Source organism: Vicugna pacos, chromosome 22, assembly GCF_048564905.1.
Source record: "Vicugna pacos chromosome 22, VicPac4, whole genome shotgun sequence".
In the NCBI taxonomy this organism is placed as follows: domain Eukaryota; kingdom Metazoa; phylum Chordata; class Mammalia; order Artiodactyla; family Camelidae; genus Vicugna; species Vicugna pacos.
Window position 1 is genome coordinate 28683707 of NC_133008.1, and position 23940 is coordinate 28707646.

The 23940-nt window shown below is 47.6% G+C and overlaps 1 protein-coding gene and 1 long non-coding RNA gene across 5 annotated transcripts in view; one reads left to right on the top strand and one right to left on the bottom strand.

The window, feature by feature from the left end:
* The window catches only part of ACSBG2 (acyl-CoA synthetase bubblegum family member 2), a 31813-nt gene that overhangs the window by 7512 nt on the left and 361 nt on the right, over positions 1-23940 (bottom strand). For 3 of the 4 annotated variants that reach the window (XM_031689255.2, XM_072947862.1, XM_072947864.1), the window contains exons 2-10: positions 15964-16064; positions 14685-14914; positions 11350-11438; positions 10530-10650; positions 8955-9041; positions 5588-5737; positions 2025-2201; positions 1186-1367; positions 846-1079 (exon numbers count right to left, since the gene is read on the bottom strand). In XM_031689255.2, the coding sequence (XP_031545115.2) occupies positions 846-1079; positions 1186-1367; positions 2025-2201; positions 5588-5737; positions 8955-9041; positions 10530-10650; positions 11350-11438; positions 14685-14914; positions 15964-16060 (1367 nt within the window). In that variant the 5' untranslated portion in view covers positions 16061-16064. Of the gene's footprint in view, positions 1-845; positions 1080-1185; positions 1368-2024; positions 2202-5587; positions 5738-8954; positions 9042-9334; positions 9482-10529; positions 10651-11349; positions 11439-14684; positions 14915-15963; positions 16065-23940 lie in introns of those variants that run through there. The other variant, XM_072947865.1, reaches the window with a different exon arrangement.
* On the top strand, positions 676-18696 carry LOC140688477 (uncharacterized). Its single transcript, XR_012063209.1, has 4 exons — positions 676-841; positions 3872-4068; positions 7412-7537; positions 18329-18696. It is a non-coding gene; the product is annotated as an uncharacterized lncRNA (long non-coding RNA).

A 23940-nucleotide genomic window follows, 5' to 3' on the forward strand; every position in this document is an offset into this window, starting at 1 on the left:
TATTTTTGACATATGCATGTATTCCTTGTTGGGAAAAAGATAATTGAAGATAGAGGCTGAAATGTGTACTTTTCCTCCAGGATTGGGACAGTGTCTCTTCTCTTTAAGGAAGGACCACTCTTTGGTTCTGGAAAAACTCCAGTGGGCATTTGGGTTCTGCAGAAAACACCCAGATAAGGTTATGGAGCGGAGGGGGAGAAACTGATGTGCAGAGTAAAAATAAGGGGCAGGAGGTGGTTTTGCCGGACTAGGAAGACTGAGCCCCATTTTAGCTAAGTTCAGAGGCAGCCAGACCCTGGCCAAGCAGGAGGGGAGAGTGAGACTTGTGGTGTGGCAGCAGGGCGGGGTCAGGGAAGGACACAACCAGAAGGTCCTGGGAAGAAACATGGCTCTCAGACTCAGAGTGAACCTGCCTTTGGTAGTCTTGCTGTTTCAGTGTCACGGGGTGCAGTCCTGCAGCCTGAGGTGAGCCGAGCTTGGAAGAAATCCAGAAAGGGCCTGAGGATGCTTTTGAGATAAAGCATCATGGAGATGAAGGGTCCTGCAGCCTCAGGAGGCAAGCTTGGGGTGGGCAGTCTGGAGGCAGAGCCCGCAAGTGACAAATAGGGGAGGGTCCACAGAACATTCTGAGAGCCCTTCCCCTTGTCCACAGGCTCTGGGACAAACTGGGGCTTCCCACAGCCATGAAGATTGGGGCCTTGGAGGCTGGAGAACAGGGGTCATTCTGGAGACACCAAGTCAGGATTCGTCTTAGCCCAGAGGCCCACCGCCCGCCCCGCCCGCCGTCTTCATCCCTTTGACCCGGTGTTGCTGGAGGAGCGGGAATCCGCCCGGGAGGCAGGTACCTGAGAATCCTGTAGTTCTCCGGGGTGGACATGGAGTGGGGCCCTGTGCTTTCGCTCAAGCCATACACCTCGCCTATCGGTATGTCCAGGCTCAGAAAGAACTCCGATGTCTCTTGGTTGAGGGGCGCGGCCCCACTGATAAAAATGTGGCAGTGATCCAGGCCCAGGCTGCTCTTGACTTTGCTGAACACGAGGGCCTTGGCCATGCGGTAGCTCATGGGCGTGTCATGAGCCCTGTGAACACGAATGCCAGGGAGCGCTCTGCAGCCATGGAGAGCTGGGGAAGGCTGAGCACACCCCAGTGCCCCCCACGCCTGGCCCCACTGGATCCATCTCTTACCCCAGCATCCTTTTTGTGTTGATCTTTAAACCAACATTTCTTGCCCATGAAAACACCTTTTTCCTCAAGCTTGAAGATTTGGAAGCAGCTTCCTTTATCTTCTCATGCATCTTCTCCCAAATTCGGGGCACCCCCATGAAGGCAGTAGGCTTTACCTCCTGCAGAGTGTTGACCAAGGTGCCCTGCAGGGGACAGAGCTGGGTTAGCCACACCTGCACCGCAGAGGTCCCTCTCTCCTCAGCCACTTCAGCTCATCCCAGGAGAACCTTCTCTTGGTTGATTAGACCAGGTCCAGACTCCCTTATCTCAAACCCTTGGGGCCAGATGTATTTTGGAATTAGAGTTATCTGGCCTTCAGAAAGGTAACATGGTGCATATTTCAGGTGTTACATGAATCCCACAGTGGTGTCTGGGCAAGCCGGCTGACATCCATCACATTAATATTTCTGCAGAGACGCAGATTCCCAAGTAAGTGGGATAAAATGAAGACTACAAACAGCTCCACATCAGTCATGGTGAGATTTAACTGCCAAAAGCATTTGGTTTGGGGAGTTTTCTGCAGTTAGGAACACTGACTTTAAACAAACAAACAAAACTACACACGTGCATACACATTCTGCCTTCAGTACCGTTCACATCTTACTCTTAGATTGTTCGGTGTACAGTCTGTACAGCCATATGTGGGTACTGTGACTTGGATGAAGACGAACACTAAAATAAAGTGGTCAGTGGTTTCAGATGCTGCTAACTGGGAGCACGAGGTGAGGACAGAGAATGAGCCCTAGGCCTGGGGCTCGACAGAACCAACCACCCATCCACGTGGCCCTTGACCTTAATACCTTGAGTGCGTCTGGTTGAGCAAAGTAGATGGAAGCCCCGACCTTCATGGGTATCCAGACATCCATCATCTGAGCTGCAATGTGGCTGAGCGGAAGGTAGCTGACCACCACCTCCTGCTTTTTGGGAGCTAAAGACAGGTTGCACTCCTTCGCCGCCGCCCCTGCCATCCATGTGATCTGGAACACAAGTCAGGCTTATGACCCAGGGCGCCTCGTCCTCGCTGGAGGGGCGTGAAGATGCAGTTATTGAACAAACACAAAGCCCTTCCTGCATGCTGGGCACTGCTCTGGTGCATTACAAAGACTGAGTCAGCCGGTCCCCGTCTGAATGCACTACGGTGGGTGACCGCAGTTCCCTCCATGTTACGGACGGGGAGCTGGACGCACGGAGCAGTTAACTGGCTTGCCTGGGGGTTCGTGGGAAGCTGTGAAATTCAGGAATTACCAGACGCCCTAGGATCCAACAGCAGAACCCTAGAGTCGGAATGTCTACCCAGAAAGTCAGAAAATCTGATAGATTCAGTCTGTATCCCAGAGTTGAATCCTGACTCCACCGTTTGCCAGCTGAGTGACCCTGGGCTATTGGCTTAAAATCCCTTGCAGCTGCTATTCGCTCATCTGTGAAATGAGCACAGAGGCTCCTCTTGTCCAACATAACACTATGAAACAAGCATCGTCCCACAAACAATAAGGGCACCCATAATCCCGTCGTGTAAACACCCCAACAATTAGCCTATCAGTATTTTTCTTTCTCCAGTGCATACCTTGAAGTAAACTCTTAGCATATTTATCATTTTACAATCTCTATTTTCTTACCGGTACCATAAATCTCTGGCGAACAGTTACCTGGTTAATCCAGCCACACGGGCCACTGCACTGTTCCTCCAAACACATCAGGCAAGTTCCTGCCTCAGGGCCTTTGCACTGGCTATTTCCTCCACCTGGGATGTTATTCCTCCAACCCTCTCCACAGCTGCCTCCTTGGATGCTAAATTTCAGCTTAAACACTGCCTCTTTAGAGAGGCTGTCTCACACCACCCAGACTGATGTTTCCAGCATCTGTCTAACCCCCTGGGTACTGCTCGCCACAACCCGAGGGGTTTTATTTGTTCCTTCCCTGTCTGTCTTCCCGAGGGCCGTGATGGGGTCTGTTTTGTCCAAAGCTGCTTTCCCAGCACATAGCAGGTGCCCAATAAACTTCTGTTGAATGAATGAATGAGGAAATCAAAGGGATGTTTAAGTGCAATGAAGCATGCAAGGCACATGGCCTGTAGTAACTGGCCCTCAAGGTTCGTTCCCCCTCTTTCTCTGGGCCTCAGGAAGGAAGAATTTTACTTCTGCCCCCATAAGCACTGTCACTCTCTGTGGTTCGTGGAACCCAGTACCCATCTGCTGAGAAAAGGGGCTGGGTGTGTGGAGACCCTAATTTACAGTGGTTCAGACACTCGTGCGTTCAGATCCTGGCTCAGACCTTTCTCTGCTCTCTGACCTTGAGCAAGTCATTTCCCATCTCTGAGCCTCAGTTTCCCCGCCCGTAAAAGGGGTTCATGACTCGGCTCACCTCGTGGGGTTTCTGGGAGGGGTTAATGTGTTTATCTCAGCTTGGCACAGTGCCTATACATGGGAGAAACCTTGTGCTGTGGACATGTGTTGAGAATATGGGACTAGCTTTAACTTGCTGGAAAGGAGATGATGGTGATTTTTAAATAATAGCAGCTGAGATCTTTGCGGCTTGCCGCATGCCAGCCGTTGTTCTGAGCTTCTCATGTGTATGCGGGAGGTTTAAGTCAGCTGCAAATTCCCTGCCAGCCCTCATGTCCGAAGCTGGAGTCTGTTTCCCTTCACAGGGCTGGTCTTGTGACTTGTTTTCACCAACGGAGTGGAGCTCGGTGACACCAGGTCACTTCTGATGTTGAGCCCTTGTAGACTGCAGCTCCTGCCTTCGGGTCAAGGCATGTTCGCCCTCGAGAGCCAGTGCCGTGTTGAGAAGTTCAGCACCCTAGATGCCTCCGTGCAGTGAGAAAGCCCAGGCCACGTGAGACACGTGAGTGAAGCCCTCCTGGGACCTTCCAGCCCAGCCTGGGTGCCCGCTGAATCCAGCCAAGTGACCCCAGCTGACACTTGGTGGGGCAGATAAGACCCTCTGCCGAGCCCTGCCCAAATTCCAGACCCAGACATAGCAGGCTGCTGGTGTCTTCTGTCGCTGAGTTCTAGAATGGTTTGTTACATAGCCAGCGCTAATTGACACACTTTAGGAAACCTTCACAGCAACTCTATGAGAGGCAGCAGCCACTCACACATGGGGAACCAAAGCCAGAGAAGTTAGGGAAATCTTCTCAGGTCACAGAGGTAGCAGGTGGGAGGGCCAGGGTTCAGATCCAGGCAGCCTCCCTCCAGGGGCTCTGCCTCTGTCCCTCCTACGCAAGGGGAGCATCTCACCAGACACAAAGCCACTGGGAGCGTGGATACTGGCCAGGATGGGGCAGGGCCTAGTCAGCTCCTTTTCATTCAGTCATTCTGCAAAATGGATTGTGTCGCCCTATACACCGAGCACTGGAGACCCAGCGGTGAACAAGACAGACAGCCCCTGCCCTCAAGGCACTGACGTTCATGATAAACAAGTGACTATATAACATGTCAGTGTAAGAAAAATAGCCAAAGAGGGGTCAGGGACTCATGGGGTGTTTTATTCTTGTTTGCTATTCTAAACGTGGAAGTCAGGGAGGGCTTCCCAGAGGCAGTAACGTTTGAGCTGGGAGCTGGAGGAGGTGAAGGAGCAGGCCATGTAGTCTCTGAGAAAGGAGGATTACATGCGGAGGAAACAGCCAGTGCAAAGTCCAGTGTGTGACGCCAACTATTAAGCTAGGCTGGTGGGGAAAGCTCTTGTAAAATAGAAACGCTTCTTTTCAACTAGCAGTCTTGGCGGAGAGAATAGCTCAGCGGTAGAGCGCGTGCTTAGCATACACAAGGTCCTGGGTTCAGTCTCCAGTACCTCCATTAAAAAATAAATAAGCTTAATTACAAAACACCACCAACCAACAAACCAGCAGCATTTCTGACTCACAGAGCGGAGCGAGTTGGGCGCACGTCCCACCGGACGCTTTCCTGCTTTGAAACCTCACACCGTGCACGCTGCTCACTGCCATTTTTCAGTTTTTAACAAAAACCTCACCGGGCTCTGCGTAGTGTTCATCCACGAGCTTTAACGTGTTTAACATCCCCTCTCTGGATATTAATTCATTTACTCTTCAAAACAACCCATGAGGCAGGGACTGTTACATCACACCCATTTTACAGATGAGGAAACTGAGGCTTGGGGCAAGAGGGTAGAGCTGGGTCTGCTCTGGCATCCTTGATCTCAACCCCTGTGCTGTGCCGTCCGCTGGGAGCTGTTTGCATGACTCTCTACATCCCACGGGCTCTGGACCTACTGTGTGCTGGGCCCCTAAATGCCACTGTGTCCCTGTGGGGCAGGAATGAAAGCAGCCTGAAGGCCACTGCTCCAGAGTGAAGGGCCTCAGGGAGCTGCCCGGTTCATCCCTGTCTCTGGAGACAGCACTTACGTTGTCGTGGCTCAGCATCGCTCCCTTGGGGTGGCCCGTGGTCCCGGAAGTGTAGATGATCACAGCACACTGGTTGGCCTTCTGGCTCCCTATGATCTGGTCCAGCTGGGAATCAGGGATGCTGTTGCCAAGTTCCATGAAATCGTCCCACTGTGGAAAGAAAAGACAAGCAAAACAAGGGTGTCAGGGTGAGGGTACCCTGGGGGTGTGGGATCGACCTCAGCACCCTGGGAGCTCCCCTTCCCCAGGCCCGTCTGGCGCCAGCAGCCCCTCCTGAAGCGTGGTTCTCAGCAGGAGGAAAGGCTTGGGCTGCGCCAGTCCTGGTACCTCTCACGAGAGCCCTAAGATGTTTGCTTCTGCTCCTCCACTTCCCAGGCCAGGCTGCTCAAGCTCCCCGGGCCTCAGTTTCCTCATTTGTAAAATGGGAATGGCGTCAGAACCCAACTCCTTGGTGGTTCTAAGCAGCAAGCGAGTTAATACAAGTAAAGTGCTCAGAACAGGGCGGTTCAGTATTGTCTGTCCTCTGCCTTCCCAGGTTCCACTTGGCACCTCCAGCTCCTTCGTTACCAGACTGATGCGGCTGAAGGCAACCCTGACTGGCTTAAGCCAGAGAGTCCCATCTGCCTCGGCCACAGTGGTTGGACTGGGTCTGGGCTCGTGACCTTGGGTGCTGCAGTCACAGGGAAGGCCAGGGCTTTTCCAGGAGGTGCTAGGACACGAACGAATCATCTGAACATGAAGAAGGTGTGACCCCCAGGGGCTGCCAGACCATCTCAGGACTATAAGGCTGGGGTGGAACCAAGACACCAGGAGAGGAGACTGGAGCCTCAGTCACATTAGTCGAGCCTCTGGTTCTAGCTGTGCCTGAAATCCACACCGGGGGTTGTAGTTACACGAGCTAGCAAGTAATCTTGCAAGCTTAAGCCACCTGGGGGTCAGGCTTTTGTCATTTGCAACCAAAGGCACCCTTGCTGGTAGTAGATACATCCTCTCCCTGTGGCACATGAAGGAGCTGAGGCTCAGAGGTGGTTACTTGCCCAGGGTCACAGAGCAAGTAGAGGGACTAGCATTCTAACCCAAGGTGGTCTGACTCCAGAGCCTTTGCTCTTAATTACCCGAGAATTTGGTGCCTCGGAAGGAACTGCTGGGCTGTGTGAACCGTTTACCCTGGGCCCTGCAAAAATTCTACCTCTGAGCCGCCCCATGAGGCTCTGGAGGGTAACGTCCTGTCTGCAAGATAGAGGGCAGTCCAGGTCCTCTGGAAACGGCCAGCACGGCCTGCAGCCTGCTCAGGGCAACGCTGGCCCCTCTGGAAGCGCATCTCTGATGGGGAGGGCAGTGGTGAGAGCAGCAGACACAGGCCTTCGGAGGGACCTTGTCCTTCCTCTGAGAGGTGCCCCAAGCCCTCCCCTCAAAGAGTGCTCCCCGGTGGCTTGTGTGGAACCCCATCCTCCCATGGCCACAGATGATGGATTGGGTAGACACCAGACCCAGTCTCGTCCAGTCCAACCCTCTCTCTTGAAAACTGGTCACAAGTCCAGTCCCAGGCATCACAACCCACCCAGTTAATTGTCTTATCTGCCATCCCTCTGCCCCCAAACTTCACCTTTTACCTCCTCAGGCTCTTTCTTCTTCTCTTACTTGTAATGAATGTTTTTCTAAATTGAATCAAAAATGGTGGGTTCTACTTACCCTTGCAGAGAAGTGGATACTATTCTGTGTCACAAAACTCCCCTATAAATCATTGTCCTCAACCAGGGGCGATATTGTCCCCCCCGCCCAGGGGACATTAGGCAACGTCTGAGATAGCTGTGATTGTTTCAGCTGGGAGCCGCTGCTGGCGTCTGGTAGGTGGAGGCCCGGGATGCTGCTCAACATCTTGCAATGCATGGGACAGCCCCCCACAAAGAGTCTTCCAGCCAGTTGCCCGCGAGGTTGAGAACCCCTGCTGTAAGTACTGTTTCTGACAAATGAGTTATTTATGTTATCCCGGCTTAAGGTATGCTGCTGTGATGGTCATTTTTAACCTCTAAAAAGTCTACAATTCTGATCATTTGTCTTACTTGGTTAGTCATCGTTCTGGTTTTAATATTCAAATATTTTCTGAAACGTGTGAAAGCTGGTGAGTGCTTTGGCCAGAAAGGATCACTGACATGTTTCCTCCCACTTGCGCGGAGGGCAAACCAGATAAACTCCATGACATTTTAGGGCTTCTGATTTGGGTAGTGGCTTTCCTGGCCCAGTAACCTCGTGGAAATTAACCGGAGCTTGTCCTGGCCCGTCACAGGCCTCCTGCCCTGGCTTCTGTGAGTTAACTCATTGTATCCTTAAAAGATGAGAACAAAAAACCCTTCCTTTGGCATAAGTGGGTCTCTGTTGCTTGCACCCAAACATTTTCTGACTGTTGAAGACCCTGAGGCAGAGTGAATTTTCAAAAAGTTGACTGTGACAGCATTTATGATGTCACACACTCTTCAGAAGCCTTGTCCCTCTCTCGGTGAGAGGTGGACTCTGTGTCCATGTGTTGGCCTTGATGGGCCATATTCTACTTCCAAGAATAGGTCATTAAAGGCAGGACAGCTTCCCCCTGGATGTTTCTCTCCCTCAAAACATCCTCTCTGGAGATCTGAGCCACCAAATGAGTCCAGAGGTCCTGAAGTCATCCTACTGGAGACATCGCATGGAGACACCCCAAAGAGACCCAGAAACGTGCTGGCGGAGCCCCAGCAGCAGTGTCGGGACCAGAGTGAGGACCAGGGGCTTCCTGGGTGCAAAACTTGGGGGGATGCCAAAAAGATGCTTGGCAATCAAGATAAATATTTTAATGCAATATTTTTAAAGTCACTGTCAAAGCAAAGCAAATCCATGGTGGACAAAACATCAAAATTTTAAATAAAGACAGGCTCCAACAGGGCTGTTTGTCCAAGCCATAGCAGAAATGTGCACCCCTATATACATATTTGTATATATTAAAAATGGCTAATGGTTTTAAAAAAAATGACTTTGTGTCTATTAAAGCCAGGAAAATAAATTTATAATTCTGGTTTGAATATAAATTAAATTTTTAAACTTAAAGTAATGTGAATTTTAACACGCCTGATATGTTACACAGCAATAAATAACCAGAAAACACACCTTCCCACAAGACCCTTAATGCCAGAAAAAATCCTCTCAACAGCCTCACCCACTTCCGTTGTATGGCCCCGCCCTCTTCCTTGCTCCCCCTCTCCCTTTTGAGTCCCCGCCCATGTCCCTTCAGTGGCCCCGCCCTCTCCCTTTCTCACCACCCACTTCCTTTTGAGTCCCCGCCCACTTCCATTTCAAGGCCCCGCCCTCACCTTTGCTCAGTGCCCCCTCGCACACTTACAGAGTACAGGTCGTAATTTTTGGTCTCCTTCACCGGCAGTCTGTACTGGATGATTGCTTTTAGGGTCTGTATCCTGTTCTTCGGAATCTAAAAGAAAGTTCTGCGTGGATCTAATTGGCAACCCAGCCCTGGCAGAGCAGGTCCTGAGCTCTCTTTCACAGGGACCCCAGCCTCTCTCCTCTCCCTTGCACACTGAAACGTTGCTCTTTGTCTTGACTGACACTAAGCAACTTGCTCTTAGAACCACTGGGTTCTTTGTGGTCGGTGTCAGTAGACTGCAGCTGTTAAAGATGGATGAGGACAACAGCACCCTGAATTCAGCTACACCGTGTGGGTCTTGGTTGGTGAAGTGAAGGATGTCCCTCCCAGCTCTTCCTCACCTGGCACCAAGATCCAGCTAACCTTCTAGTTGGAGTCAGGCCATGAAAATCCTCCATGAAGGTGGCTGAACCTGGGGCAGGTTCAGAACTCTACTTAAACCTAGAACTGTGAGCTTCAAGTAGCCAGGCCTGTGGGATTCTTGTACCCTGTTCACACAAAGGAAGGAGAGTTGCGTCTGTGACATCTCTAGCCAATCCAATGAAAAAGTGAGTCTAGCTGGATTTCATCAAGTCTGGAAAATCTACTTTCATTCCAGAGAAGTTAAAATGTGGGAAGACACATGGCCAGCAGTGTTAGGATGCCGCAGACGGCAAGACACATCTCAACTCCAAGGATGTTAAAAAGTGGAGAAATGTTAACTCAGAAGAGATGGAGTATGGTATTAAAGAAACTGTCACAGTGGCTCTTAGGCCAAGCAAGAAGTCTGGTCATCTAGGCTCACCCCTTCCCAGGACCCCCTGCCCCTTAGGGTCATTCTGCCAAAAGCTGGTTCAGGCAGCTGCAGCTCATTCAAACACAAGTAATCAGAAACATTGCTACAACATCCATACAAAGATACTGCAAGGGGAAAAAAAGGAATGAGGAGGAGTCATATTTCACTGGACACCAAGGAAAGTCACCCCGAAGCAAAGGAAAATTACCACCCAGTATTTCAACATAAAATGTAAGATGTAATGAGGTAAACGCAGCTGGTTAGGAAGAACACAAAGCAAACATACAAGTACCCAGGGGGAGAGCCAGACATCAGAAGTAAAATGGAGTGGTAGAACTTAGGAAAGAAATGGAAGAGAAAGACAAAAACATTTCAGAAATGAGGACAGTTGTAAGAGATGAAGATTATAAGGATTGCAAAGCTTCAAAGATATACATTTCTAAAAGAAAAATAGTAAACAGTGGACTGTATATAGAATAATACACAGACACCTTTTTTAAATGGAAGCCGAGTAGGAAATTAATATGAATTGGAAATTAAGCTTGTCCACTCCACCCTACTCCCCTACAAAGTGGCTTTGCCAGTTATTCCAAAAGTGGTCGTGGGGGGATTGGTACTGAACCTGTGCTTGGGGCAAGTCCCACCACCCCACCTGATCATTATCATCTCCCTGGAAGCTACAGGGCACCTGGTCAGAGCCCTGAGGTTCGCCCCTCCCCACCCCCAGGTGACTGGCGGGCAGCATTGGGTAGAGGGTTTACCGAAAAGATTTTCTGCAACTGTAGCTCATTCTCAACCACCAGGATGTTCACTTTGGAGTGAGCAATGGCATACTGACAAGCGTCCGCAGAGTTGGTGGCATAAATACCAACACAAAGGCCCCTGGGAAGAGAAAACACATGCATGTGCATGTGCACACACGCCTTCAGCATGTCCAGGGAGGTGGGGGAGGGGAGGAGTCTGCAGGCAAATTCTGAGTCTACAGCCTTGGCACCAGCTTCCCTCCCTCCACAACTTGACAGTGACGATGTCAACAAAAATGACAGTGATGGTGAGAGTGTCGACTCCCATAAGGTCACTGTGACATCCATCATGGAACCCTCACAGCACCCCATTTTACAGATGTGGAAAATGAGGCTCTTGGGGCAGGGTGGTCACTTTTTCAGGGTCCCAAAGCAAATAAGAGGTGGGATTTGGACTTCACCCCACCCCAGCCACCTGTCCCCTTCATTCACAGCCTTTTGTTCTTGCTTTTAACCATTCTGTTGTGGTTTTAATTTGCATCTCCCTGCTGGCTAAGGACCTCAAGGATCTTTTCAGGTGCTTATTGGCTACTTCCTTTCATGATGTTTCCGATCAAGTCTCTTGCCCATTTAAAATCCTTTTGTATTTTCATTCCTGAGCTGAAGAACTACCTTATGCATTTGAGGTCCTTTGACTGGTGTGTGTGTCTATCTTGCCTGCTGGCCCGGGGCTGTGTCTGAAATCCCTGTCCACATCTCAGGGGGAACCAGCCCAGGGCTGCCGGGCCCGGAGCAGCAGCTACCCAGTCTTCACAGGGAACCGAGCGCACGGTCTTACCCCGCTAAGATGGCACCAAGAGCAGCAATAAACCACTCGACGGAGTTAAACCCAAGGATGCCGACTGAGTGGAAAGGCTCCAAGCCCAGCTGGGGAGTCAGAAAAACAGACAGACAAACGGAAAACAGAAACACAGAGGCGGTTTGCTTCTGGGTGGGTGGGAGCAGACCCAGAGCCCATGGGGTCACGTAGGGAAAACCCAGTGTTGACGCTCAAATCTGGAGCATGATATTTTCTGTTAACTCTTGCGAGGCTGGTTTACCTCCCTCTACATAATGCCCCGCTTATTTATTCTAACTTTGTGCATTTTATTTTTAATGATTTAAGTGTACCGTTCAGTTCATTAAGCACATTCAGTTTGTTGTGCAACCATCCCCTCCATCTGTCTCCAGAACTTCCTCATCTTCCCATATCAAAACTCTGTCCCCATGAAACACTGACTCTCCATGCCCCTCTCCCAGCCCTGGGCCCCGACTGTCTACTTTCTGTCTCTGTGAATTTGACTCCTCTGGGGACCTTTTATAAGTGGAATCATATATTCATCTTTTATATCTGGCTTCTTTCACTTAGTATAATGTTCCCAGTTCATCCATGTTTAGCATGAGTCAGAACTTCACCCCATTTTAAGGCTAACATTCCATTATATGAACAGACCATATTTTGTTTATTCATCCATCTATGGGCACTTGGGTTGCTTCCATCTTTTGGCTCTTGTGAACATTGTTGCTATTAACATGAGTGTCCAAATATCTATCTGAGTTCCTGTTTTCCATTCTTTGGGGTACGTACCCAGAAGTGGAATTGCTGGATCATATATGATAATTCTGAGTTGAATTTTGTGAGACTGTTACAAAATTACCCAGACTGTCTTACAGGGTCCCACCAATAGTGCATGAGGGCTCCAGTGTCTCCATATCCTCACCAGCACTTGTTATTTTGTTCTTTTTTTTTTAATCCCTCCTATTGAATTCATTTTTATTTTGAATAATAGTACTCAAAGAATGATACCCTATAGTGGTGATAAATTACTTTTAAAGGTATAACCTTGATCTGAACGTGGTTGAGGATGAACTGGGAAACCTGGACATGCAGGTGATCATCGTAGGGGAAGGGCCCCCTTCTGTCCTGGAAATTCCAATTTTGTTGGCTCTTTTAGTCATCTGGGGCAAGGCTGGCAATGGCCTGCTGTTCTCAGGAAAAACATAAGCATTTGGAAGGCATCTGCCTGCTGATGCTTCAGAACACAATGCCAAGTGTTTCTGCTTAGTGACACAGAGGCTGTCTTCATTGTAGACAGAGTGTCAACAGAGTGTCTTTACTAACGTGCAGATAGACTTATTTCTGATTGGATGTCCAAGGTTTAGGAGAGCAAGGGCCCTGGAACTCCGGAACTGAGGGCAGAGCTAAAGAGGATTGTCTTTCAGAAGAGGTGAACTAACCAGGGCACTAGGGCATTGGGGTGGGGCAGCCAAGAAGAAACCCAGCCCAAGCAGATGGTTCTTAATTCTGACCTCTCACAGTCCTTTGATGAAGACCCATGAGCATCAGAGGAGGGGAGAGAGAAACTCAGGTGTTGGTCAAAATGTGATCAGATTTCTTATAAATCAAAACCACCAGGAGATACCCTTTTATAGTATGAGATGCCTGTTATATTCATCATCTGTGACTGCATAACACATCACCACAGATAGAGCAGCTTAAAGCATCACACATTTGTTGTCTCAGTTTCTACAGGGCCAGGAGCCTAGGGGCAGAATAACTGGGTTCTCTGCCTCTCTCAAAGCTGCAGTCAGGGTATCAGTGGGGACTGTGATCTCCTCTGAAGCTTGGGGGCCCCTGCAACCTGAAGCTTGCAGGTTGCCTGTGGAATTCATTTCCCAGTGATGGAATGGCTAAAATCCTGTTCTCTTGCTAGTCGTCAGCTGAAGACTGCTGTCAGTTCCTGGAGGCTGTATGCCTTCCCTGCTACCTGGCCTGCTCCGTGACATGGCAGTGTGCTTCAAGGACAACAGGAAAATTTCTCTTAATGGATCGCCTGATTAGGTCAGGTCCAACCAGAGCACCTGCCCTTTCTGATGAACTTGAAGTCAACTGATTAGAGACCTCAGTTACATCTGCAGAAGTCTCTTCGCCTTTGCCACCACAGGAGGGAGATCCCATCATAGTCACAAGTCCTGCCCACAGTCACAGGGAGAGGATTGTACAGCATAAATACACCAAGGGGTGGAAATCTCAGAGGAGTCACCTGAGAATTCTGCCTAGTACGCCTGTCAGATTGGCCCAGATGAACATTTGACAATGATGATGTTGGTAAGAATATAGGTAAGGAGATGCTCACACATGCTGTCAGTGACCATAAAGGGGCACTCTTTTGTAGGAATTCACTGTACAAAGGAGGTCCACTGTGGCACCATGTATGGTAGTCACTACTGTTATACGTGTGTTTGCAGTTGAAAAGAACATGGATTAAAAAAAAATAAGTCAATATGGAAGGATCTCCGAATGTGGCAGCCAGCCTCCAGGATGGCCCCCAGTGAGTCTCGTCTCCTGGTATTTGTGTCCTTGTGCAATCCCTTCCTGTGCTGTGTCAAGGTCTGTGTAACCAATAGAACGTGGATGAAGTGATAGATGTCATTGCTGAGGTTTGATTGTAAAAGATATCACAGTTCCCATTCGGCTCACCCTCTCTTTTTGGATCACTCATTCTGGGGAACGCAGGCTGCCATGTTTTGAGGACACTCAAGCGACCCTCTGAAGAAGGCCATAGAACAAGGAACTGAGTCCTCCTGCCAAGAGCTGTCTGTAAAGAAGCTTAGAAGCAGACCCTCCTGCCCCAGTCAAGCCTTCAGATGATGCAGCCCCAGCTGACAACTTGACTACAACTTCATGAGAGCTCTGGAACCCGAAACGTCCAACAGCATCACTCCTGGATTCCTGACTCGTAGAAATCAAGAGATAATAAATCTGTGTCCTTTTGAGTCACTAAGTTTTGGAGCAATTGTTATGCAGCAGTAGCTAACTAATACATACATATACTATGCTAGTGGGGAAAAAAAGCGAGATGCAGATCCATGGGTATCGTATGCTACTGTGGATGTGAAAATGTGCATATGCAGAATTATGTAATATATATGCATAACTTATTCCCCAAAGGAATATACAAACACTGCAAATGGTGTCTCCCTCCATAAAAGAGGGGTCAAAGATTAGAAGGAAATTTTTCACCAGTTAACCTTTGGGTTGCCTGATGCATTTTGTCCCATTTGTACATATGTGTAGATGAATGACTTAATACAGGATGAACGAGCGAATAAAGGAAGGAATGACTCATTTACCTTGATCATGGCTTTCGCAGCCTTCCGAGAAGCCTCATAGTACTGATTAAAACTCAGAATTTCCCACTTTCCATCCTTCTTTGATGCGAGGGCTGGATAAATCCCAAATCGGTTTACTGACTCCTGAAAAAACTCAGGGATGGTCATGGGGATCTCATGGCCTGGCCCGTGTTTCGATAGCCTCAGAAGGACTTCTCCATCTCGATGAATGGTCCATAGCCTTAGAGTAACTGCAAACAGGGTCAGGTGACAGATGCTTTTGTTAATTAAACAACCTTTGTGGGGGGCTGTCCTGAAAGAACCCCACTCCTCAAGTGACACAGTCACATGGTCAGCGCTGGTCTGTGCAAGCTCCCCCTCTCCTATTTACCCCTTCCTTACCCCCTCAACAATTGACTATGAAAATTCTCAAGCACACAAAAAGTTGGATTGCATAGCAAACGCCCTCGCACTCAGCATCAGATCCACACCTGCCAGCATTTTGCTGTATGTGCCTTAACACATCTCCACCCAGCCATCCGTCTGTGTATCCAACCTTCACAGCGTGGTCCTTTTGATACATTTCAAAGTAAGCTGCCTCTGTCCATCCATCGCACTCTTCAACACGTGGATCATTTGATTTGAATCAACGTTTAGCATTTGAATTGTTAACTAGAATTCCATATTGTTTATATTATATATATTTTATATATACACATATCTGTATTACATATATCATTACATCTGCCCCAATGTATATACAGTTACATCTGCACCATATATAACTATTTCTGTGCCATATGTATAATTGCATCTACACCATGAATGTGTATAATTAGACTTGCACTATATAGATACAATTTTCACTGTATATATCATATCTGCAGTACGTTAACTGTTACATATTACTGTGTCTGCCACATACATATGCACACACACTACATCTGCACTATATATAACATATGATATGTAACATATACTGTTACGTATGTATGTGCTTTACCCACACAGGCTCCCCATCCTAATAGGGAGGTACTGTTATCAGTGTCCCCCACCCCCAGCCAGTGATACAGACGAGGCTTGGAAAGAGCAAGTGACTCGCCCACTGTCACGCGGCTAGCGGAGCTCCATTCTGAATGACATGGCCAGCTGTCCCCCACTTGCTCTTGCCACTTCCACTCCCCACTGAGTGTAGACTTGGCCCCCGAGGGCAGGGAGTGGCTGGACTCTCTGGGCCCAGACTCCTTCATAGAAAGCTGTGGCTGAGTCAGCGCACCTTTCTCTCCTGCACACAACTTACCTGGTTCTTGGCTCATTTCTACTTCCATGTCCTCAGCTTCCTCGTCTTGGCTTATCAGGGTTTCAGCCCCTCTGGGTCCACACAGACCATTCTTCATGGTCCTGCAAGGCTCAAAGTAGAGAACTTAGCAGGACTGGCCAAGGGGTTGCAGGTCTGAAGCCAACTCCCATGTCTACCTAGATACCCGGGGATTGATTAGTCATGCCTGTCCTTGGCCTAGGAGGAGAGGAGAGTGGTTTGTATGCCAGATCATAGAGCAGTTGTAAAATCCAGAGTAGTCTGTGAGTTTCCGAAAGAGACTCTTAAACAGCTCGAATATAGGGGCCAAGTGTATACGGGCCCATACGGATGAGAAAACATTTTGAAGTCTCCTGCAGGAAAGCAACTCCCACAGGAGAATTCTGCTCTGGTTGGCTGCCGTAAAGATGGTACAACATGAACACCCAAAGGGCATAAAAGAGAAACAGAGTAAATCTTGCTACATGAAAAGTTTTTAGTTTTCCTCATAGCAAAGAACACCAATCTAAAGGTCAACAGTGAACTGAAAAAAAAAAAAAGGACAACATATCTATTAAATAAAGGCCTGATATCCTTAATATGTAAAGACCTCCAATGAATCAATAATAAAAAGACTAATAACCCACGAGAAAATGGGCAAAGGGCTTGAAATAGGCAGTTCCCTGAAAACAAATTTTAAAACGACTTTTAAAAACAGGAAAACATGCTCCCTCTCAGTCAAGAGCGAAATGCCATAGAAAATATGACACAATTTCCACCTGTCTGATTCAGTAAGACCAAAAAGGTTGAAGAAGACCTTATATTAGTGAGGATGTGGGGAAATAGGTGCTCTCATATATTGTGGTCAGAATTAGTGCAGCCGCCTTAGAGGATGTTCATCAATAATCAGACTTTAGGTCACATGGTCATTAGCCCAATGGTAGAGGGCAGTGCAGATTCCAGAGGCTGCCCGTGCCCCATACACACTCATGAACTGGGCTTGACTGCCTGAAGCCTTTTATGTACAGCGAAGGACAACCATCCCTCCTTAACCTTGCTTGACTTTCAATGTGTTCATCCTTAAATCTATTAAACACCTTTCTCCTAGACATCTACATAACATAAGTCAATAGCTATTTTCATGGGCTGAATTGTGTTCCCCCAGATCTGTATGTTGGGGCCCAAATCCCCAATGTGATTGTATTTGGAGACGGAGCCTTGAGGGTGGTAATCGGGGTCCAATGAAGTCATAAGAGTGGGTCCCTAATCCTATAGGATTGAAGTCCTGAGAAGAGGAGAAAAGTAGCTCTCTGTCTCCACACAGGAGGGCACAGTGCAAAGGCAGCCGTCTGGAAGAGAGTCCTCTTGGAAACCAGCCTCCTGACACCTCCCTCTCCAACTTCCAGCCCTTCACAACTGAGCAAAAATAAGTCTCTATTAAGCTACCCGTTCTGTGGCGTCTTGTTATGGCGGCCCAAGCAGACTAATTGAGTTGCATAAACATCTTAAAGAGTGATGCTGAATGAGCCTGTGAATTTAACAAATCAGAATTTCCCAAACATAAAAACACTGGCCACACATGTTTCCTTAATCAGATCCCCCTTAAGCATGTAATTTAACTCATAAATCCAACATATCAATTTGTTTGAATCGAAAGATGTCTCCAGACACCTTCCACTGTCCATTTGTGGAGCAAAAGAGCTGGTTGACATTGATTGCAAGTGACATTTTGGTGGTTTCCGTGGAGGAAAACTGTATTATTTTGTTTATGATCAACAAGGTGCTGGATAGAAGAATCAAGCAGTTGTTCTAAATTCTAGATTTGTGATCAGTGTTCTCCCAACTCCAAGTGTTTCCACCAGAACCAGGGATACAGCAGGCAAACACCTGGCGAGTGGTGCCCCAGGACCTGCACCCAGTTCCACGCCAGCAGGTGCCAGCTTTGTAGTTCAGTGGAAGCACGTAGCTAGGAAAAGGTGCATCGTAAAATAAACCCGAACGAGGCCCCGGGGATCGTCTGTCAAGGGTGGGGCCCAACATCTGTGCCCTGTATAGGTGCCAGCTGGATCCTAATGCAAACAAGACGTTTGTGAGGCAGTGGGGGACCTGAACACTGCCTGGATCTCGGGTGACATGAAGAAGGGATGCTTTTTAGAGTGGGACAGTGGCTCTGGGACTCAGTTAGAGAAGGGAATCCTTGTCGCTAAGGCATTGAAACCTGGAGTAATGTGCTGGGTAGGGTTGGCTTTAAAGCATCCAGCAGGGGTGTGAGGGCATGGAAATAAACAAGATCAACTCCATGTTGACAGTTGTATTTTAAAAAAATTTTGGACGGGTAATTAGGATTATATATTTATTTTTAATGCAGGAACTAGGGATTGAAGCCAGGACCTCGTGCATGCTAAGCACTCGCTCTACCACTGAGCTCCACCCTCCCCCACGCTGACAGTCACTGGAGCCAGGCAGTGGGTGCGTTGTGGGCTGTGGGTGGCTCGTGACACTGCCAGCTCTGTTTTTTTGTGTGTTTGAAACATCCCATAATAAAAACTGTAAAAAATAAGAATAAAGTGAAATGTTGGTATGACCGTGACCCTCCTCTGCCCACAGCCCTCCAGGGCTCCCACCTCCCTCAGGGCAGAAGCCCACGTCCTCCCCACCGCCCACAAGGCCCAGCCTGACCTGCCCCGTCCCTTCCCTGTGGTACATCCACACAGCAAAACTCAGCCACAGAGAGGAGCAAACTACTGATGCAACAATTTGAGTGAGTCTCAGAGGCATGACGCAGAGTGCAAGCAGCCAGACGCAAAGCCCGCCTACTCTGTCATTCCACTTACATGACTTTCTGGAAAAGGCAAAACTGTCGTGACACAGAGCAGATCTGTGGTTGCCAGGGGCTGAAGTGGGAAGTGGAGTTGATGGGGGCACATGAAGGAATTTGGGGAGTGGGAATGGGAAACGGCCTGTGTTGTTGGTTTTATGAGTCTAAGCATTTGTCAGAATTCATAGAACTGTCTACCAAAAAAAAAAAAAAAGAATTCTACGATATGTGGGGAAAAAAAGTATTATATTTTAAATGGAGAATTTAAAAATACTTTCTGACTAATCCATGGGGCCTTCAGGTATTGCTGGAGGTAAAATATAAGGGGAAAATAACATGACCTGTAGCATCTCATTTTTGATACAGACTCACGTCTTGTGCGTAACATGTCAGTTACATGTTAATTGTTGGAAAGTCTTCATCACTTTTCCAAATATGTGTTACTTGGCGAGAGCATTTTTATAGTCAGCTATATTTTTATTCTATCAGCCTAAAGAGAAAATTTCATTGGTGGGAATGTAAATTGGTGCAGCTACTGTGGAGGACAGGGTGGAGATTCCTTTAAAAAACTAAAAATAAACTTACCATGTGATCCAGCAATCCCACTCCTGGGCATATATCCGGAGAAAACTCTAATTTAAAAAAGATACATGCACCCCAGTGTTCATAGCAGCACTATGTACAATAGCCAAGACATGCAAACAGCCCAGATGTCCATCGTCAGATGACTGGATAAGGAAGTTGTGGTATAATTTATACAATGGAATACTACTCAGCCATAGAAAAGAATGAAATAATGCCACTTACAACAACACAGATAGACCTAGAGATTATCATATTAAGTGAAATAAGTCAGACAGAGAAAGACAAGTATCATATGATCTCGCTTATGTGTGGAATCTAAAAAAATACACAGATTTTATTTACAAATCAGAAATAGATTCACGGACATAGAAAACAAACTGGTTACCGAGGGGGCCAGTGGTGGGAGCGATAGATTGGGAGTCTGTGATTAACAGCATACGTTACTATATATAAAAATGACAAGGACCTACTGTATAGCACAGGGACTATATTCAGTTTCTTGTAATGAACCATAATGGATAAGAAACTGAAAAAATACATATGTATGCATGTAGACGTATAACTGAATCACTTTGCTGTACACCTGAAACTAACATTGTAAATCGATTACAGTTCAATAAAAAATAAGGATTAAAAAAGGGGGAAAAAAGAGAAAAATTTCCTCTGCTCAATTAATGTTTCATAAATAATGGTTTCCTTTGGCATACTAAAAAAGAAAAGGTGTACTATGTACCAGAATTGTATACCCCTACTCCAAAGTGAAATTTATGATGAAATATAAAAAATTAACAAACATGTAATAAAAGGGCTACCTCAGGCCAGGCACCATGACAGGCTGTTTGGGGCTACCATAAAGGACTTTCAGGAGCTATCTGTTTCCACAAAAATAATAAAATAAAATCAGGACTAGAACTCCCAGCTGAAGACAAACCAAAGTAAACTGGAAACACCAAAGAATGACTCACCTGACGGGTACTTAGACTACAGAGGCTGGCCACTGCAACACCGAGCAGCGGCAGGAAGGAGGGAATGCAAGCATCCAGCAACAGGGGACTTGGTAATACGCACTGTGGAATCTCCATATGGTGGAATATTCTAAAGCTGTGTGAAAAACACCAGGAGTGCACAGCCGCGTCCACGGCAGCACAGTTTACAGTGGCCGAAAGGTGGAGACAGCCCAGACGCCCATTAGTGGATGAATGGATGGACAAAATGTGGTCCTTTCACTCAGTGGAGCATGATTTTGCTCCAAAAAGGGGAGAAGCACTGACACTTGCTACCACGTGGATGGACCTTGAGAACGTGATGCTCAGTGAGAGAACCAGACACAAAAGGTCCCACAGTGTGTGATTATCTTCATGTGAAACGTTCAGAACAGGCCAGTCCACAGACAGAGTGTGGATCCCTGGTTGCCAGGAGCTGGGGATGGAGAAGGATGGCTAATGACTGTATGGCTTCCTTTTTGGGGTGCTGAAAATATTTTGGAGCAAGGTGGGGGAAAGGTTGCACATCATTGTGGATACTGGGTGCCACCGAGCTGTGCACTCTAAAATGGGGAGTTTTGTGTGCTGTGGGTCTCCCTTCGATGACAAAAAAGAAAATTCAGATTAGTGATGCCCAGAATGGAGACAATAGAACAGGGCACTCCGGTAGAGAGCACTGGGGTGGTCAGGAGGGCCTCTCAGAGGAGATGACATCTGAGCTGAGACCTGAAGGATGAGGCGTCCTACTGGAAAGGAGTGTTCCAGGGAAGGGGTGCAAAGGCCGTGAGGTGGGAAGCAGCTCGGCATCTTCCGGGTATAGAAGTGTGCATTGTGGCTGGTCTCCAGGCAACTAGGGGCATGTAGAGGTGAAGAAATACAGAGACAGCCCCGCCTCATGCCACTCACCCCCATCGCCTCAACTCCAGCTCCTGGGACCTTCTCTCTACCCTCCACACACTCCAAGCTCCTTGGCATCTCAGAGCCTTTGCACTTGCTGTCTGTTCTGCTCCAAACACTGTTCTCACTCATCTTCATCTATCACTTCCTCCCCAAACTCAGCCTCTGTTTGAGTCCATTCAGGGAAAACATCCTGTGTTATCCCAGGCTGAGCCAAACCCTCCACCCTCTCCTTCCACCTTCTCTCCCTACATTGCAGGATTTGGCTTTGAAATGTGTGTGTACAGGTGTGTGTGTGTGTGTGTATGTGTATGTGACTGTCTTATTGATCATTGTATCCCTAACACCTAGGATGCCTGGTACACGAAGGGGTTCAGTCAATATTAGCTGAATGAATACAGACCTAAATAATTGATTCAGTACACCTATGGATCTCAACCAGTGGATCGCCCCCGAGGATACGCGGCAGTGTCTGGAGACAGTTTCAGTTGTCACAAGTTGGGGGTAGAGGCTCCTGGCATCTAGTGGGGAGGGGCTGGGGATGATGCTAAACATCCTACAGTGGCCAGGAGAGCACCCCACAACCAAGAGTTATTCGACCCCAAAGGTCAAAAGCACCGACACTGAGAAAGCTTAGCCTAGACTAGGCAGTTACAATATGAAACCAGCAAGCACGGTTAGAGCCTTTTCTATACACAGAAGTAGTGCCTGGAGCCCTCCAAAGAGAGACACTTCCCTGTGTTCTTGGGCTGAGAGGCTCCCTGTAAAACCAGCAAGAGCTAAACTGTGGTTAATACCAAAGGACAACTGCACTAAAAGAGGGTGATGTGGGTCTTTCTGCAGGCACGCCTCTGAGGGGCTTGCGTGCGCGGACTCGTGTAATCTTCACAGCACCCCTTCCAGGTCGCTACCGTTGCTGTCCCCCATTTTACCAATGAGGAGACTAGAACACGGCAAGGTGCGCTTGCCTGTGGTCACAGCAGAGTTCTCTCTCTCTGATCCTGCGACCAACTCATCATTCGTGAGCAGCTTGTAAGTGGGGATGATATGATCCTTCTCCAAAAGCTGAGGTCGAATCCAGCTGTGGATTAAAAGAATCTTGACCAGATGAAGAATGTCTGTTTATCAAGACGTCAGAAAGTAGCAAATCAAATTGCTGACCAAGACAAAATATTTGCTGTGTTTATATCCCAGGGAAGAATTCACATACAGAATATGCAAAGACCTCCTCCTTTGTTTTTTTTAAAAAAAGACAATCCCCTGGGAGATAGGGGCAAACCAGGAGCAGACAATTCCCAGAACAGGAAAGGTGAATGAGCTATAGACCCAGGACAAGATGCTCAGGCTCCTTGGTAGTCAGGGAAACGCACATTAAAACCACAATGAGACATCCTTTCACTTCCAGCCGACTTGCAAAAATGCATCAGATGCTGGAGAGGAAGAGTGGGCGCTCTCCTTCGCTGCTGGGGGAGCTAAAGATGGCATGCCTTGTTGGGAGAGCAGAGTGGTGTTAATGGTTAAAAATGAACACGTGCGTGTCCCTGACTTAGCATTTCCACTCTCAGATACATACACCCAAGAGAAACTCTTGCATGTCTGCCCCGGGAGACACGGACAAGTGGCAGTATTCACAAGAACCTCAAAATGGAAACAGCCCAAATGTCTGTCAACAGGAGAGTGAATGCAGGTCTATTATGGCATACGATGCAGTGATGGAAGTGTAGGAACATACACAAAAACTTGGATGCCTCTCCTGGCCATGATGCTGATGGAGAAGCAGGTGGCAGTGATGATTTTATTTGTATGAAGTTCACAAACAGGCAACATTAACTAGTCCTTGTTTAGGTGGTAAAACTAGGAGGGAAAATTCCGCAGGCATTTCAGGGTAGGGCTGCCTCATTCAGGCGAGAGAGGAGCATGAGGAAAAGGGAGGACACAGAGGGCTTCTAAGTTACTAGTGATGCTCTATTTCATAAAGTGAAGTAGGTACACAGAAACTTACTGCTATTCGTTAAATTCTGCGTTAATTATACATCAAAATGTTTTGTGTGTTATTTTATACACAAGATGTGTTTCACAATTTTGAAAGGCCATGTGGGGTTTATGATAGCAATGCAAAAGTTATTCAACATTTAATTAAATCTATCAGCGTGGGTTACAATGAATTTAAGGAACAAGAGTGAAAAACTGTATAATCTCCTCAAGATAGAATTTGATGAAATATCCACTATTAAATGAAAATCCCTTAGCAAAGAAGAAATGGAAGACATTTCCTTATCTTGATAAAGGATACCTACCAGAACTACACAATAAATATTATACTTAACAGTAACAGCAAAAGCACTGGCAGAGTTTCCGTGAAGTTAGAAGTAAGACAGAGACACCAACTGTCGCTGCTACCAGTCAGCGCTGATCTGGAGGGCCTTACCCAACGCAGTAAGATAAAAAAAAGAAGTGAGAGGAATAAAGACTGGAAACAGACAACGTTGCCCTTTTGCAAATAATGTGATCAGCTACCTAGACTGTTCAATCAACCAACAGCTATTAGAAATAAAAACAGTTCTGTAAGCTGACTGGGTAAAAAATTAATATTCAAAACCCAGTGACTTTCTTGTGCACCAGCAGCAACCAGTTAGGAAATGCAATAGAAAAAGCTCCTGAGGGACCTCAAGGCCAAAGTGTGTGTTTGTGGTGAAT